The 18,056-nt window shown below is 48.3% G+C and overlaps 1 protein-coding gene across 1 annotated transcript in view; it reads right to left on the bottom strand.

Moving 5' to 3' along the window:
* Positions 1-18,056, bottom strand: part of LOC109908502 (potassium voltage-gated channel subfamily H member 8) — a 102,814-nt gene that overhangs the window by 54,924 nt on the left and 29,834 nt on the right. The window contains exon 2 of the mRNA XM_031794968.1: positions 5,975-6,214. Within this exon, the coding sequence (XP_031650828.1) occupies positions 5,975-6,214 (240 nt within the window). The remainder of the gene's footprint in view (positions 1-5,974; positions 6,215-18,056) is intronic.

Here is an 18,056-nt window from a genome sequence, read left to right on the forward strand (position 1 = left end):
GGGGAGAGAGAAGCAGGTATGGACAGGAGAGATGGTATGAGAGAGGGGGAGAGAGGAGGAGGTATGGACAGGAGAGATGGTATGAGAGAGGGGGAGAGAGGAGGAGGTATGGACAGGAGAGATGGTATGAGAGCGGTGGAGAGAGGAGGAGGTATGGACAGGAGAGATGGTATGACAGAGGGGGAGAGAGGAGGAGGTACGGACAGGAGAGATGGTATGAGAGAGGGGTAGATAGGAGGAGGTATAGACAGGAGAGATGGAAAGTGAGAGGGATGCTAGAGGAGGCAGTATGAAGAGTAGAGATGGAAAGAGAGAGAGAAAGTGAGAGATAGAGGGGGGGAAACAGGGAGAGAAGATAGGAAGGGAGGGACAGAGAGGTAGGTAGGCAGAGATGGGGAGGTAGGGTGGGGGTGAGAAGGACAGAGGTATGTAGGGAAAGATGGGGAGGGAGGGATAGAGAGGTAGGTAGGGAGAGATGGGGAGGGAGGGAGGGGTGAGAAGGACAAAGAGGTAGGTAGGAAGAGATGGGGGAGGGAGGGAGGGACAAAGAGGTTGGTAGAGAGAGATGGGGAGGGGGAGAGGGACAGAGAGGTAGGTATGTAGGTAACGGGAAAGAGAGACAAATGCAAAGGGAGCGAAGATGGGAACAAGGGAGCAAGAGAGGGAGGGGTTGTTGACGACACAGAGATTGGGGTCCCCTGTTCGGCACACAAAATCCAATCTGCCTGAAGGTGTGTGTGTGTGTGTGCGTGCGAATGTGGGTGTTAAGATGGGTTTCCCTTGCCTGGATTCAGATGATCTGTGTATTGCTTTACAATGCTAATTGTTGAACAATGAACATGCAGATGCAATATAGAATAACATGTACAATCCAGTCATTACTCCCAGCTTTTATCTCTCCTAAAGCATGTGCAGCATCAGGCTTTTTCTTTGTGTAAAAAGTACATCATTACGTGAATAAAAATAAACCATGTTTTTGTTTGTTGTTTTGTTGGAATGTTACAGGAATGAAAGTAATTAGACACCGAGCCGTGAGGGGAGGAGATGAGGAATGAGCAAAAACATTATTGACTGCAGATACACACACACGCGCGCAAGCACCACGCATGCATGTGCGCACACACCCACACACACACACACACACACACACACACACACACACACACACACACACACACACACACACTGACCTTCTCGCCTGTCCTCTGGCATGGCCTTGGCCTTGGTGTCTGTGATGTCTTTATATGAAGCCAGGAAGAGCACCACGTCTCCCTTCTCATTCTTAATGGGGACAATTTCCAGCAGGCACCAGAACAACGATGCTGCAGTACACACACACACACACACACACACACACACACACACACACACACACACACACACACACACACACACACACACACACACACACACACACACACACACGTTATACACATGATATACATACAGTGGAGTAGGGTGAAGTTGCCCCTAGATGCTGATCTTGAGTCAGTTTAGCATTTTCCCCAGTAATGGTTAAGGTTAGGCTTGGGGGAAGCTGATCCTAGATCTGTACCTAAGGGAAACTTCACCCCAGAGCCATACTACAGTATAGACATGCTACTGTACATGTGACCAATCATCTGAAATAAGGCTCAACATCTGATTAGTTGATCTAATGTTTTTGGCAGTTTTTTAAATACTTTTTATGTAAATACAGATTCAGAGCTTCAAAACGTTGTATCATACGCTGCACAACACATGTTATAATCACATCTAATACAGTCAAACACATTAGAATCACATTACACATCAAAACACATTATAATCACATTACACATCAAGTTATGTAATACAGACAACAGATTATTCTTTGAAGCATGCAGATATGTACAGTATAATAAAGATGCATGAAAGCAGTCAAACACACATTCCCTAAAACCCTAGCAGGAGTTCTGTAGGTGTATCTGTGTGTTCTTGCACACTATTCCCCAGGCACACTATGCCCCAAGGACCGTTTAAGATTCGCCTCTTTTTTTCAATTTTCACCTAAAATGACATACCCAAATCCTGATCCAATGAACCATTGTATTTCGGTTCAACATTTTGTTTCAAGACTGCACAAATGTGCCAAATTTGTTTATTAATAACTTTTCATGTTCAAAACTGTGCACTCTCCTCAAACAAGAGCATGGTATTATTTCACTGTAATAGCTACTGTAAATTGGACAGTGCAGTTAGATTAACAAGAATTTAAGATTTCTGCCAATATTAGATATGTCTATGTCCTGGGAAATGTTCTTGTTACTTACAACCTCATGCTAATCGCATTAGCCTACGTTAGCTCAACCGTCCCGCAATATCTAAGTTAGGGGATCTCTGTAAGAATGATGCAATCTTGGTAAATAATGGTAAATCTTAGAATTGAGGTGAATATTGTATATGTGTGTAGTCTAGTGTGTAAATGTGGGCATATGTGTGTGTGAAGTGTATAAAATATGTTAGTCTGTGTGCTTTAGACTTTATGAACGTGCTCTCTGTCAAGAATAGTATGTAATGTACTGTATGTAGTATGAATAGTATGTAATGTACAGTATGTAGTATGAATAGTATGTATGTAGTATGAATAGTATGTAATGTACTGTATGTAGTATGAATAGTATGTAATGTACAGTATGTAATATGAATAGTATGTAATGTACAGTATGTAGTTTGAATAGTATGTATGTAGTATGAATAGTATGTAATGTATTGTATGTAATATGAATAGTATGTAATGTACAGTATGTAATATGAATAGTATGTAATGTATTGTATGTAATATGAATAGTATGTAATGTACAGTATGTAGTATGAATAGTATGTATGTAGTATGAATAGTATGTAATGTATTGTATGTAATATGAATAGTATGTAATGTACTGTATGTAATATGAATAGTATGTAATGTACTGTATGTAATATGAATAGTATGTAATGTATTGTATGTAATATGAATAGTATGTATGTAGTATGAATAGTATGTAATGTATTGTATGTAGTATGAATAGTATGTAATGTATTGTATGTAGTATGAATAGTATGTAATGTACTGTATGTAGTATGAATAGTATGTAATGTACAGTATGTAGTATGAATAGTATGTAATGTACTGTATGTAGTATGAATAGTATGTAATGTACAGTATGTAGTATGAATAGTATGTATGTAGTATGAATAGTATGTATGTAGTATGAATAGTATGTAATGTATTGTATGTAATATGAATAGTATGTCATGTACAGTATGTAGTATGAATAGTATGTATGTAGTATGAATAGTATGTATGTAGTATGAATAGTATGTAATGTATTGTATGTAATATGAATAGTATGTAATGTACAGTATGTAGTATGAATAGTATGTATGTAGTATGAATAGTATGTATGTAGTATGAATAGTATGTAATGTATTGTATGTAATATGAATAGTATGTAATGTACTGTATGTAATATGAATAGTATGTATGTAGTATGAATAGTATGTAATGTACTGTATGTAGTATGAATAGTATGTAATGTACAGTATGTAGTATGAATAGTATGTAATGTATTGTATGTAATATGAATAGTATGTAATGTACTGTATGTAGTATGAATAGTATGTAATGTACAGTATGTAATATGAATAGTATGTCATGTACAGTATGTAGTATGAATAGTATGTATGTAGTATGAATAGTATGTAATGTATTGTATGTAATATGAATAGTATGTAATGTACAGTATGTAATATGAATAGTATGTAATGTATTGTATGTAATATGAATAGTATGTAATGTATTGTATGCAATATGAATAGTATGTAATGTACTGTATGTTGTATGGATTGTATGTAATGTACCTTATTTTAATTTTTTTTAATCACCTTTATTTAACCAGGTAAGCTAGTTGAGAACAAGTTCTCATTTACAACTGCGACCTGACCAAGATAAAGCAAAGCAGTGCGACACAAACAACAACACAGAGTTAAACATAGAATAAACGTACAGTCAATAACACAATATAAACAAAATAAAGTCTATATACAGTGTGTGCAAATAGCGTGAGGAGGTAAGGCAATAAATAGGCCATAGTAGTGGAGTAATTACAATTTATCAAATTAACACTGGAGTGATAGATGAACAGATGAAGATGTGCAAGTAGAAATACAGGTGTGCAAAAGAGCAGAAAAGTAAATAAAAACAATATGGGGATGAGGTAGGTAGATTGGGTGGACTATTTACAGATGGGCTATGTACAGCTGCAGTGATCGGTTAACTGCTCAGATAGCTGATGTTTAAAGTTAGTGAGGGAAATATAAGTCTCCAGCTTCAGCAATTTTTGCAATTCGTTCCAGTCACTGGCAGCAGAGAACTGGAAGGAAAGGTGGCCAAAGGAGGTGTTGGCTTTGGGGATGACCTGTGAGATATACCTGCTGGAGTGCGTGCCACGGGTGGGTGTTGTTATCGTGACCAGTGAGCTGTGATAAGGCGGAGCTTTACCTAGCATAGACTTAAAGTGAGGGAAAAAAGTATTTGATCCCCTGCTGATTTTGTACGTTTGTCCACTGACAAAGAAATGATCCGTCTATTAATTTTAATGGTAGGTTTCTTTGAACAGTGAGAGACAGAATAACAACAAAAAAATCCAGAAAAACGCATGTCAAAAGTGTTATAAATTGATTTGCATTTTAATGAGGGAAATAAGTATTTGACCCCCTCTCAATCAGAAAGATTTCTGGCTCCCAGGTGTCTTTTATACAGGTAACGAGCTGAGATTAGGAGCACACTCTTAAAGGGAGTGCTCCTAATCTCAGTTTGTTACCTGTATAAAAGACACCTGTCCACAGAAGCAATCAATCAATCAGATTCCAAACTCTCCACTCTCCAAGACCAAAGAGCTCTCTAATGTCATGGACAAGATTGTAGACCTACACAAGGCTGGAATGGGCTACAAGACCATCGCCAAGCAGCTTGGTGAGAAGGTGACAACAGTTGGTGTGATTATTCGCAAATGGAAGAAACACAAAAGAACTGTCAATCTCCCTCGGCCTGTGGCTCCATGCAAGATCTCACCTCGTGGAGTTGCAATGATCATGAGAACGGTGAGGAATCAGCCCAGAACTACACGGGAGGATCTTGTCAATGATCTCAACACAGTTCTCTCTCTCTCTCTCTCTCTCTCTCTCTCTCTCTCTCTCTCTCTCTCTCTCTCTCTCTCTCTCTCTCTCCTTTAAATCTCCCAGCTGGTAATGTCTCAATCACAATTGTCTCTGTTTCTCCCTAAGAGAAAGATCTTCACCATGAAACACACAGAAAACCCTGCCTCTGGTTGTGTATGAACAGTTGCAGCACTCCCTCTCACAGGCAAAGACAGAGGGAAACCTAAATTTACTATTCCACCTGTCATGATTCAGTTTAGAGGGAATGAGAGATAGAATGAGAGAGGGAATGAGAGGGAAAGTAAGCGAGAGAATGGGGAGAATCTGAGAAGGTAATGAGGGGAGAGAGAGAAATAAAGAGAGTGAGAGAGGGAGGGAGACAGACAGACAGAGAGAGAAAGAGAGAGAGATAGAGCTGCAACCCGATCTGAGTGTTATTAAAGTTTCATGTGTGTGTTAAGTAATGACCACAGGGCCCTTCCTCCCTCCATCCATCTATACTGGTCTAAATAGGAACACTGCAGAAATAGCCCTTTGCCCATCACTTAAAGGTCCATTCTGTAAGATTTCCACATGTTATTAGACCTTTAATGCACATGTCAAATAAGTGTCCAAGTAACCTTTGCCTGAAAAGTATCCGAGCAACTAATCTTGATGGTGGTATGTAAGTGATTCTAAAATATTGATGTGAAAGGACTGAACAAGTGAGAGCATATTCTTGTTTTTACCTGTCCTGAGTCTTCAGATCAGTGCAGAAGGAGATGAGTAGTGGAGTCCAACTGTAGCAGACTTCAACACACACACCTTTCCTTACCTGTCTTCTTGTAGAACATGATCTCTTCCTTGAACTCCTTGCGTTCGTCCAGGGCTTCGTCGATGCTGAGGATGATCGTCTCGCTGCTCTCTGGGCCGTACAGGAACTTACAGGCACAGCTCTTCTGCATGACTTCAGTGCGGGAGAAGCCTGTGAGTTCACAGAAGCCATCTGAACAGTAGACAATGGGGAAGCCTTGGGCCTTGGACACCTGGGCATTAGCAAGGATGAAGTTGCTGTCTGGTGGAATCAAAGATAAAGAATACAGGCTCGCATTCATTAGTGCAGACCATGGCAAAACATTTTGGCACGTTCAGGTAGTCCCTCCTCATTTAGGTAAGTTTTCTTTCGTTTTGGTTTCTAGTGAATACAACCCTGGTTTAGACAGTGATGATGTAAGTTAGGCCAGGATAAAGTTGTTGTCTGGTAAGAGTAAGACAAGGAATATTTCGAATACACTTTTACAGATAACTATGTGAATTTGGGCTACTCTGATAGCAGGGAAATGTTGTTGTCTTGTCAAAACAAGACAAGGAATCAAGGTAATTCATATGTATGAGGGTGAGAATGGGGGTCTAGGTCACTGTGGATAGTGTATGAGAGTAGAAACTAACACAGCAGATATTGTTGTTTAGGGTTGTGCAACTCCCGTCCTCAGGGGCCTGGGTGTCTGCTGATTTCAGCTATATCCCAAATGGCACCCTATTCACCCATAGGACTCTAGTCAAAGTAGTAGTGCACTATACGAAGTAGTGCACTAAATAGGGAATAGGGTGTCATTTGGGATGCTGCCTTTCTCTTGTTGCTTGGAGATTAATTGAGCCATTAACGTGACAAATTGCTCACAGAGTGACACACCTGTTTCCCCAATCTAAAGCAGACACAAGCAGACAGAAGCTGGTCTGAGAGTTAGAACAGACACTAGCAGACAGATGCTGGTCTGAGAGTTAGAACAGACACTAGCAGACAGATGCTGGTCTGAGAGTTAGAACAGACACCAGCAGACAGATGCTGGTCTGAGAGTTAGAACAGACACTAGCAGACAGAAGCTGGTCTGAGAGTTAGAACAGACACTAACAGACAGATGCTGGTCTGAGAGTTAGAACAGACACTAGCAGACAGATGCTGGTCTGAGAGTTAGAACAGACACTAGCAGACAGATGCTGGTCTGAGAGTTAGAACAGACACTAGCAGACAGATGCTGGTCTGAGAGTTAGAACAGACACTAACAGACAGATGCTGGTCTGAGAGTTAGAACAGACACTAGCAGACAGATGCTGGTCTGAGAGTTAGAACAGATACTAGCAGACAGATGCTGGTCTGAGAGTTAGAACAGACACTAGCAGACAGAAGCTGGTCTGAGAGTTAGAACAGACACTAACAGACAGATGCTGGTCTGAGAGTTAGAACAGACACTAGCAGACAGAAGCTGGTCTGAGAGTTAGAACAGACACTAACAGACAGATGCTGGTCTGAGAGTTAGAACAGACACTAGCAGACAGATGCTGGTCTGAGAGTTAGAACAGACACTAGCAGACAGACGTTGAGGACCGAAGTTGGGTGGTTGGGTGTGTGGGTGGGTGTGTGGGTGAGGTAAGAGTGAGGTGGATGAGAAGGTCTATTAAGGTCTATTAATTAAGCTATTATGCCCTCATGACCTAAAGTGTTATGTGAATCTGTTACATGAATCATGATCCCCAAGGCATTGATCTAAGCCTCAGTAGGATTACTATAGCTAGTCATTACAACTGACATTGTTTTCATGTTGTTTCATCCAAAATAAATGTGCTACCTCAACCATCTCTTTTCCCACCATTGATTTGAAATGTAATTGTTTCATGTCTCGTGTCAACCTTTGTCAAAGGAAACAACAGGAATTGTGTGTTGAAATATGACACTTCAGAACCAGAATGCTTGTATACGTCCCTCAATGAGGAGAAGTTCCATTGTAATAATTCTATTAATCACACAGAGCTGTATCTGTTTCCACCCTCTCTGACTTACTGAAGGGAATCTTGGGTCTGATGTGTTTTTACTTGCATCAGCAGAATGCTCCGGGCGTTACAGGCCAGGGAGCAGTGCACCTTGGGACTGCTGTCAGGAGGATGTACTGAACACACACACTCACACACATCAGCAGAATTCTCTGGGCGTTACAGGCCAGGGAGCAGTGCACCTTGGGACTGCTGTCAGGAGGATGTACTGAACACACACACTCACACACATCAGCAGAATGCTCCGGGCGTTACAGGCCAGGGAGCAGTGCACCTTGGGACTGCTGTCAGGAGGATGTACTGAACACACACACTCACACACATCAGCAGAATGCTCCGGGCGTTACAGGCCAGGGAGCAGTGCACCTTGGGACTGCTGTCAGGAGGATGTACTGAACACACACACTCACACACATCAGCAGAATGCTCCGGGCGTTACAGGCCAGGGAGCAGTGCACCTTGGGACTGCTGTCAGGAGGATGTATTGAACACACACACTCACACACATCAGCAGAATGCTCCGGGCGTTACAGGCCAGGGAGCAGTGCACCTTGGGACTGCTGTCAGGAGGATGTACTGAACACACACACTCACACACATCAGCAGAATGCTCCGGGCGTTACAGGCCAGGGAGCAGGAGCATTGCACCTTGGGAATGCTGTCAGGAGGATGTACTGAACACACACACTCACACACATCAGCAGAATGCTCCGGGCGTTACAGGCCAGGGAGCAGTGCATCTTGGGACTGCTGTCAGGAGGATGTACTGAACACACACACTCACACACATCAGCAGAATGCTCCGGGCGTTACAGGCCAGGGAGCAGTGCACCTTGGGACTGCTGTCAGGAGGATGTACTGAACAAACACACTCACACACATCAGCAGAATGCTCCGGGCGTTACAGGCCAGGGAGCAGTGCACCTTGGGACTGCTGTCAGGAGGATGTACTGAACACACACACTCACACACATCAGCAGAATGCTCCGGGCATTACAGGCCAGGGAGCAGTGCACCTTGGGACTGCTGTCAGGAGGATGTACTGAACACACACACTCACACACATCAGCAGAATGCTCCGGGCGTTACAGGCCAGGGAGCAGTGCATCTTGGGACTGCTGTCAGGAGGATGTACTGAACACACACACTCACACACATCAGCAGAATGCTCCGGGCGTTACAGGCCAGGGAGCAGTGCACCTTGGGACTGCTGTCAGGAGGATGTACTGAACACACACACTCACACACATCAGCAGAATGCTCCGGGCATTACAGGCCAGGGAGCAGTGCACCTTGGGACTGCTGTCAGGAGGATGTACTGAACACACACACTCACACACATCAGCAGAATGCTCCGGGCATTAAAAGGCCAGGGAGCAGTGCACCTTGGGACTGCTGTCAGGAGGATGTACTGAACACACACACTCACACACATCAGCAGAATGCTCCGGGCATTACAGGCCAGGGAGCAGTGCACCTTGGGACTGCTGTCAGGAGGATGTACTGAACACACACACTCACACACATCAGCAGAATGCTCCGGGCGTTACAGGCCAGGGAGCAGTGCATCTTGGGACTGCTGTCAGGAGGATGTACTGAACACACACACTCACACACATCAGCAGAATGCTCCGGGCATTACAGGCCAGGGAGCAGTGCACCTTGGGACTGCTGTCAGGAGGATGTACTGAACACACACACTCACACACATCAGCAGAATGCTCCGGGCGTTACAGGCCAGGGAGCAGTGCATCTTGGGACTCTGTCAGGAGGATGTACTGAACACACACACTCACACACATCAGCAGAATGCTCCGGGCGTTACAGGCCAGGGAGCAGTGCATCTTGGGACTGCTGTCAGGAGGATGTACTGAACACACACACTCACACACATCAGCAGAATGCTCCGGGCATTACAGGCCAGGGAGCAGTGCACCTTGGGACTGCTGTCAGGAGGATGTACTGAACACACACACTCACACACATCAGCAGAATGCTCCGGGCGTTACAGGCCAGGGAGCAGTGCATGTTGGGACTGCTGTCAGGAGGATGTACTGAACACACACACTCACACACATCAGCAGAATGCTTCGGGCGTTACAGGCCAGGGAGCAGTGCACCTTGGGACTGCTGTCAGGAGGATGTACTGAACACACACACTCACACACATCAGCAGAATGCTTCGGGCGTTACAGGCCAGGGAGCAGTGCACCTTGGGACTGCTGTCAGGAGGATGTACTGAACACACACACTCACACACATCAGCAGAATGCTCCGGGCGTTACAGGCCAGGGAGCAGTGCACCTTGGGACTGCTGTCAGGAGGATGTACTGAACACACACACTCACACACATCAGCAGAATGCTCCGGGCGTTATAGGCCAGGGAGCAGTGCACCTTGGGACTGCTGTCAGGAGGATGTACTGAACACACACACTCACACACATCAGCAGAATGCTCCGGGCGTTACAGGCCAGGGAGCAGTGCATCTTGGGACTGCTGTCAGGAGGATGTACTGAACACACACACTCACACACATCAGCAGAATGCTCCGGGCGTTACAGGCCAGGGAGCAGTGCACCTTGGGACTGCTGTCAGGAGGATGTACTGAACACACACACTCACACACATCAGCAGAATGCTCCGGGCGTTACAGGCCAGGGAGCAGTGCACCTTGGGACTGCTGTCAGGAGGATGTACTGAACACACACACTCACACACATCAGCAGAATGCTCCGGGCGTTACAGGCCAGGGAGCAGTGCACCTTGGGACTGCTGTCAGGAGGATGTACTGAACACACACACTCACACACATCAGCAGAATGCTCCGGGCGTTACAGGCCAGGGAGCAGTGCACCTTGGGACTGCTGTCAGGAGGATGTACTGAACACACACACTCACACACATCAGCAGAATGCTCCGGGCGTTACAGGCCAGGGAGCAGTGCACCTTGGGACTGCTGTCAGGAGGATGTACTGAACACACACACTCACACACATCAGCAGAATGCTCCGGGCGTTACAGGCCAGGGAGCAGTGCACCTTGGGACTGCTGTCAGGAGGATGTACTGAACACACAAACTCACACACATCAGCAGAATGCTCCGGGCGTTACAGGCCAGGGTGCAGTGCACCTTGGGACTGCTGTCAGGAGGATGTACTGAACACACACACTCACACACATCAGCAGAATGCTCCGGGCGTTACAGGCCAGGGAGCAGTGCACCTTGGGAATGCTGTCAGGAGGATGTACTGAACACACACACTCACACACATCAGCAGAATGCTCCGGGCGTTACAGGCCAGGGAGCAGTGCACCTTGGGACTGCTGTCAGGAGGATGTACTGAACACACACACTCACACACATCAGCAGAATGCTCCGGGCGTTACAGGCCAGGGAGCAGTGCATCTTGGGACTGCTGTCAGGAGGATGTACTGAACACACACACTCACACACATCAGCAGAATGCTCCGGGCGTTACAGGCCAGGGAGCAGTGCACCTTGGGACTGCTGTCAGGAGGATGTACTGAACACACACACTCACACACATCAGCAGAATGCTCTGGGCGTTACAGGCCAGGGAGCAGTGCACCTTGGGACTGCTGTCAGGAGGATGTACTGAACACACACACTCACACACATCAGCAGAATGCTCCGGGCGTTACAGGCCAGGGAGCAGTGCACCTTGGGACTGCTGTCAGGAGGATGTACTGAACACACACACGCACACACATCAGCAGAATGCTCCGGGCGTTACAGGCCAGGGTGCAGTGCACCTTGGGACTGCTGTCAGGAGGATGTACTGAACACACACACTCACACACATCAGCAGAATGCTCCGGGCGTTACAGGCCAGGGAGCAGTGCAACTTGGGACTGCTGTCAGGAGGATGTACTGAACACACACACTCACACACATCAGCAGAATGCTCCGGGCGTTACAGGCCAGGGAGCAGTGCACCTTGGGACTGCTGTCAGGAGGATGTACTGAACACACACACTCACACACATCAGCAGAATGCTCCGGGCGTTACAGGCCAGGGAGCAGTGCACCTTGGGACTGCTGTCAGGAGGATGTACTGAACACACACACTCACACACATCAGCAGAATGCTCCGGGCATTACAGGCCAGGGAGCAGTGCACCTTGGGACTGCTGTCAGGAGGATGTACTGAACACACACACTCACACACATCAGCAGAATGCTCCGGGCATTACAAGCCAGGGAGCAGTGCACCTTGGGACTGCTGTCAGGAGGATGTACTGAACACACACACTCGCACACATCAGCAGAATGCTCCGGGCGTTACAGGCCAGGGAGCAGTGCACCTTGGGACTGCTGTCAGGAGGATGTACTGAACACACACACTCACACACATCAGCAGAATGCTCCGGGCGTTACAGGCCAGGGAGCAGTGCACCTTGGGACTGCTGTCAGGAGGATGTACTGAACACACACACTCACACACATCAGCAGAATGCTCCGGGCGTTACAGGCCAGGGAGCAGTGCACCTTGGGACTGCTGTCAGGAGGATGTACTGAACACACACACTCACACACATCAGCAGAATGCTCCGGGCGTTACAGGCCAGGGAGCAGTGCACCTTGGGACTGCTGTCAGGAGGATGTACTGAACACACACATTCACACACATCAGCAGAATGCTCCGGGCGTTACAGGCCAGGGAGCAGTGCATCTTGGGACTGCTGTCAGGAGGATGTACTGAACACACACACTCACACACATCAGCAGAATGCTCCGGGCGTTACAGGCCAGGGAGCAGTGCACCTTGGGACTGCTGTCAGGAGGATGTACTGAACACACACACTCACACACATCAGCAGAATGCTCCGGGCGTTACAGGCCAGGGAGCAGGAGCAGTGCACCTTGGGACTGCTGTCAGGAGGATGTACTGAACACACACACTCACACACATCAGCAGAATGCTCCGGGCGTTACAGGCCAGGGAGCAGTGCATCTTGGGACTGCTGTCAGGAGGATGTACTGAACACACACACTCACACACATCAGCAGAATGCTCCGGGCGTTACAGGCCAGGGAGCAGTGCACCTTGGGACTGCTGTCAGGAGGATGTACTGAACACACACACTCACACACATCAGCAGAATGCTCCGGGCGTTACAGGCCAGGGAGCAGGAGCAGTGCACCTTGGGACTGCTGTCAGGAGGATGTACTGAACACACACACTCACACACATCAGCAGAATGCTCCGGGCGTTACAGGCCAGGGAGCAGTGCACCTTGGGACTGCTGTCAGGAGGATGTACTGAACACACACACTCACACACATCAGCAGAATGCTCCGGGCGTTACAGGCCAGGGAGCAGTGCACCTTGGGACTGCTGTCAGGAGGATGTACTGAACACACACACTCACACACATCAGCAGAATGCTCCGGGCGTTACAGGCCAGGGTGCAGTGCACCTTGGGACTGCTGTCAGGAGGATGTACTGAACACACACACTCACACACATCAGCAGAATGCTCCGGGCGTTACAGGCCAGGGAGCAGTGCACCTTGGGAATGCTGTCAGGAGGATGTACTGAACACACACACTCACACACATCAGCAGAATGCTCCGGGCGTTACAGGCCAGGGAGCAGTGCACCTTGGGACTGCTGTCAGGAGGATGTACTGAACACACACACTCACACACATCAGCAGAATGCTCCGGGCGTTACAGGCCAGGGAGCAGTGCACCTTGGGACTGCTGTCAGGAGGATGTACTGAACACACACACTCACACACATCAGCAGAATGCTCCGGGCGTTACAGGCCAGGGAGCAGTGCACCTTGGGACTGCTGTCAGGAGGATGTACTGAACACACACACTCACACACATCAGCAGAATGCTCCGGGCGTTACAGGCCAGGGAGCAGTGCACCTTGGGACTGCTGTCAGGAGGATGTACTGAACACACACACTCACACACATCAGCAGAATGCTCCGGGCGTTACAGGCCAGGGAGCAGTGCACCTTGGGACTGCTGTCAGGAGGATGTACTGAACACACACACTCACACACATCAGCAGAATGCTCCGGGCGTTACAGGCCAGGGAGCAGTGCATCTTGGGACTGCTGTCAGGAGGATGTACTGAACACACACACTCACACACATCAGCAGAATGCTCCGGGCGTTACAGGCCAGGGAGCAGTGCACCTTGGGACTGCTGTCAGGAGGATGTACTGAACACACACACTCACACACATCAGCAGAATGCTCCGGGCGTTACAGGCCAGGGAGCAGTGCACCTTGGGACTGCTGTCAGGAGGATGTACTGAACACACACACTCACACACATCAGCAGAATGCTCCGGGCGTTACAGGCCAGGGAGCAGTGCACCTTGGGACTGCTGTCAGGAGGATGTACTGAACACACACACTCACACACATCAGCAGAATGCTCCGGGCATTACAGGCCAGGGAGCAGTGCACCTTGGGACTGCTGTCAGGAGGATGTACTGAACACACACACTCACACACATCAGCAGAATGCTCCGGGCATTACAAGCCAGGGAGCAGTGCACCTTGGGACTGCTGTCAGGAGGATGTACTGAACACACACACTCACACACATCAGCAGAATGCTCCGGGCGTTACAGGCCAGGGAGCAGTGCACCTTGGGACTGCTGTCAGGAGGATGTACTGAACACACACACTCACACACATCAGCAGAATGCTCCGGGCGTTACAGGCCAGGGAGCAGTGCACCTTGGGACTGCTGTCAGGAGGATGTACTGAACACACACACTCACACACATCAGCAGAATGCTCCGGGCGTTACAGGCCAGGGAGCAGTGCACCTTGGGACTGCTGTCAGGAGGATGTACTGAACACACACACTCACACACATCAGCAGAATGCCCCGGGCGTTACAGGCCAGGGAGCAGTGCACCTTGGGACTGCTGTCAGGAGGATGTACTGAACACACACACTCACACACATCAGCAGAATGCTCCGGGCGTTACAGGCCAGGGAGCAGTGCACCTTGGGACTGCTGTCAGGAGGATGTACTGAACACACACACTCACACACATCAGCAGAATGCTCCGGGCATTACAGGCCAGGGAGCAGTGCACCTTGGGACTGCTGTCAGGAGGATGTACTGAACACACACACTCACACACATCAGCAGAATGCTCCGGGCGTTACAAGCCAGGGAGCAGTGCACCTTGGGACTGCTGTCAGGAGGATGTACTGAACACACACACTCACACACATCAGCAGAATGCTCCGGGCGTTACAGGCCAGGGAGCAGTGCACCTTGGGACTGCTGTCAGGAGGATGTACTGAACACACACACTCACACACATCAGCAGAATGCTCCGGGCGTTACAGGCCAGGGAGCAGTGCATCTTGGGACTGCTGTAAGGAGTATGTACTGAACACACACACTCACACACAAACAGACGCACACACACACACTAATGCACAAACACATGCACATGCCCACAAACACACCCTCCAGACACTGAGTGAGGAACCAGAGACAGACCCCACCTTCCTAACTCCCCCCCCGTCCTGCCTGTCCAATAGTCCCCCTCTGAGAGGAGGCGAGGTTGATGCTTAACCTTAAGAGACGTTTACTGAAGTGTGTGTGTGTGTGTGCGTGCGTGTGTGTGTGTGCGTGCCTGTGTGTGTGCGTGTGTGTGTGCATGCGTGTGTGCGTATGTGTATGTGTTCGTGCCACACACACAGACACACAGGTGTCCCCACCTGGATGTGTCTTGCTCTCTAATGGCCCAGATTTAATCCAGGCTCGGGACTGATTTGGGGCAGTGGGGTTGCAGACATTTTGAATAATCAGAAGCAACTTGTATTCTCACTCAACCCAACTTTACACTTTCACCCATTCAATCCTCTCACTGATCTCTCTCCTCTAACCTCCTCCCCCCGTCAACACTCCTCTCCACTTCTCCTAGCAATCCATCTCTCCTCTCCTTCATTCTCTTTTAATCTTTTCATTCAGTCGCTCTACGCACTTCCCTTCCCTCTTCCTCCATCTCTAACAGCCTCTGTTCTGTATCCATAGGTTTCCCCCTTTCACTTCCCCCACATAATCTATTTTACACCTTTCTATCCCTCCCTCTCTCCATCCCCCTATATCTCTCCCCCTCCTTTAGGCTGTGTGTGTGTATTGGTACCCCTCTACCTCCTCTCTCCATCGCTCCTCTCTCCTCCATTTTGCTCTTCATCTCTTCTCCCAGCTGCTCTCCGCCTCCCTCCTACTGTTCTGGATATCACTGTCTAATTACTCTTCCTCCTCTCACAACCCCCAGAATCCCTCCATCTCTCCCTCTTCTTCTCTCTCTCCATCCCTCTTATTCCCTCCAACTTCTGTCACACTTGCCCTTTCATCCATCTCTCCATCATTCTTTCTCTCTGTACTCTCTCCACCCTTACCTTACCTCAAGCCCTGTACATCCTTCATCCCTCTCAAGTCTACTATCTCCACCTGTCTTTGGATTCCCTTCTTCCATCCCCTTCTCAATTCACCATCTTCTCCTCCCTCCTCTCCACCATCTTTTCCTCCCTCCTCTTCACCATATTCTCCTCCCTCTCTTCACTATCTTCTCCTCCCTCCTCTTCACCATCTTTTCCTCCCTCCCCTTCACCATATTCTCCTCCCTCCTCTTCACCATATTCTCCTCCTCCTTTTCACTATATTTTCCTCCCTCCTCTTCACCATCTTTTCCTCCCTCCTCTTCACCATGTTTTCCTCCCTCCTCTTCACCATCTTCTCCTCCCTCCTCTTCACCATGTTCTCCTCCCTCCACTTCACCATCTTCTCCTCCCTCCTCTTCACCATCCTCTCCTCCCTCTTTTTCACCATGTTCTGCTCCCTCCTCTTCACCATCTTCTCCTCCCTCCCCTTCACCATGTTCTGCTCTCTCCTCTTCACCATGTTCTCCTCCCTCCTCTTCACCATCTTCTCCTCCCTCCTCTCCACCATCTTCTCCTCCCTCCTCTTCACCATATTCCCCTCCCTCCTCTTCACCATGTTCTCCTCCCTCCTCTTCACCATCTTCTCCTCCCTCCTCTCCACTATATTCTCCACCTCCCTCCTCTTCATCATCTTCTCCCTCCTCTTCACCATGTTCTCCTCCCTCCTCTTCACCATGTTCTCCTCCCTCCTCTTCACCATGTGTTCCTCCCTCCTCTTCACCATCTTCTCCTCCCTCTTCACCATCTTCTCCTCCCTCCTCTTCACCATGTGTTCCTCCCTCCTCTTCACCATCTTCTCCTCCCTCTTCACCATCTTCTCCTCCCTCCTCTTCACCATATTCTCCTCCCTCCTCTTCACCATGTTCTCCTCCCTCCTTTTCACCATCTTCACCTCCCTCCTCTTCACCATGTGTTCCTCCCTCCTCTTCACCATCTTCTCCTCCCTCCTCTTCACCATGTTCTCCTCCCTCCTTTTCACCATCTTCACCTCCCTCCTCTTCACCATGTGTTCCTCCCTCCTCTTCACCATCTTCTCCTCCCTCCTCTTCACCATCTTCTCCTCCCTCCTCTTCACCATCTTATCCTCCCTCCTCTTCACCATGTGTTCCTCCCTCCTCTTCACCATATTCTCCTCCATCCTCTTCACCATCTTCTCCTCCCTCCTCTTCACCATATTCTCCTCCCTCCTCTTCACCATGTTTTCCTCCCTCCTCTCCACCATCTTCTTCTCCCTGCTTTCCACCTTTCCTATCTTCTTCTTTGTACCCCCCCCCCACCTTCTCATCCTCTCCCTCTCTCCCTCACCCCCCCTCTCTCGCTCTCTCTCTCCCCCTTTCTCTCTCTTCCCATCCTCCGTTCTATGTTCTCGGTCTCTCTTCCTCCTCTCCCTCTGTATCTGACTCTCTCTTTCTCTCTTAACATCTCTCTCTCTCTCCCTCTCTCTCTCTCTGTTCTGGATCTCTTTGCCTAATTGCTCAAGTGTAACAGCCAATAGATCATCACACTCTATCTGACAGCTGAGTGAGAGTCCCCACAGGGAAGGAAAAGGGGAGGGAGAAAGAGAGAGAGAGAGAGAGAGAGAGAGAGAGCGAGACGAAGGGAGGAACAGAGACAGAATTGAG

The sequence above is a fragment of the Oncorhynchus kisutch genome, linkage group LG17 (genome assembly GCF_002021735.2).
Source record: "Oncorhynchus kisutch isolate 150728-3 linkage group LG17, Okis_V2, whole genome shotgun sequence".
NCBI classification, from domain to species: Eukaryota; Metazoa; Chordata; class Actinopteri; order Salmoniformes; family Salmonidae; genus Oncorhynchus; species Oncorhynchus kisutch.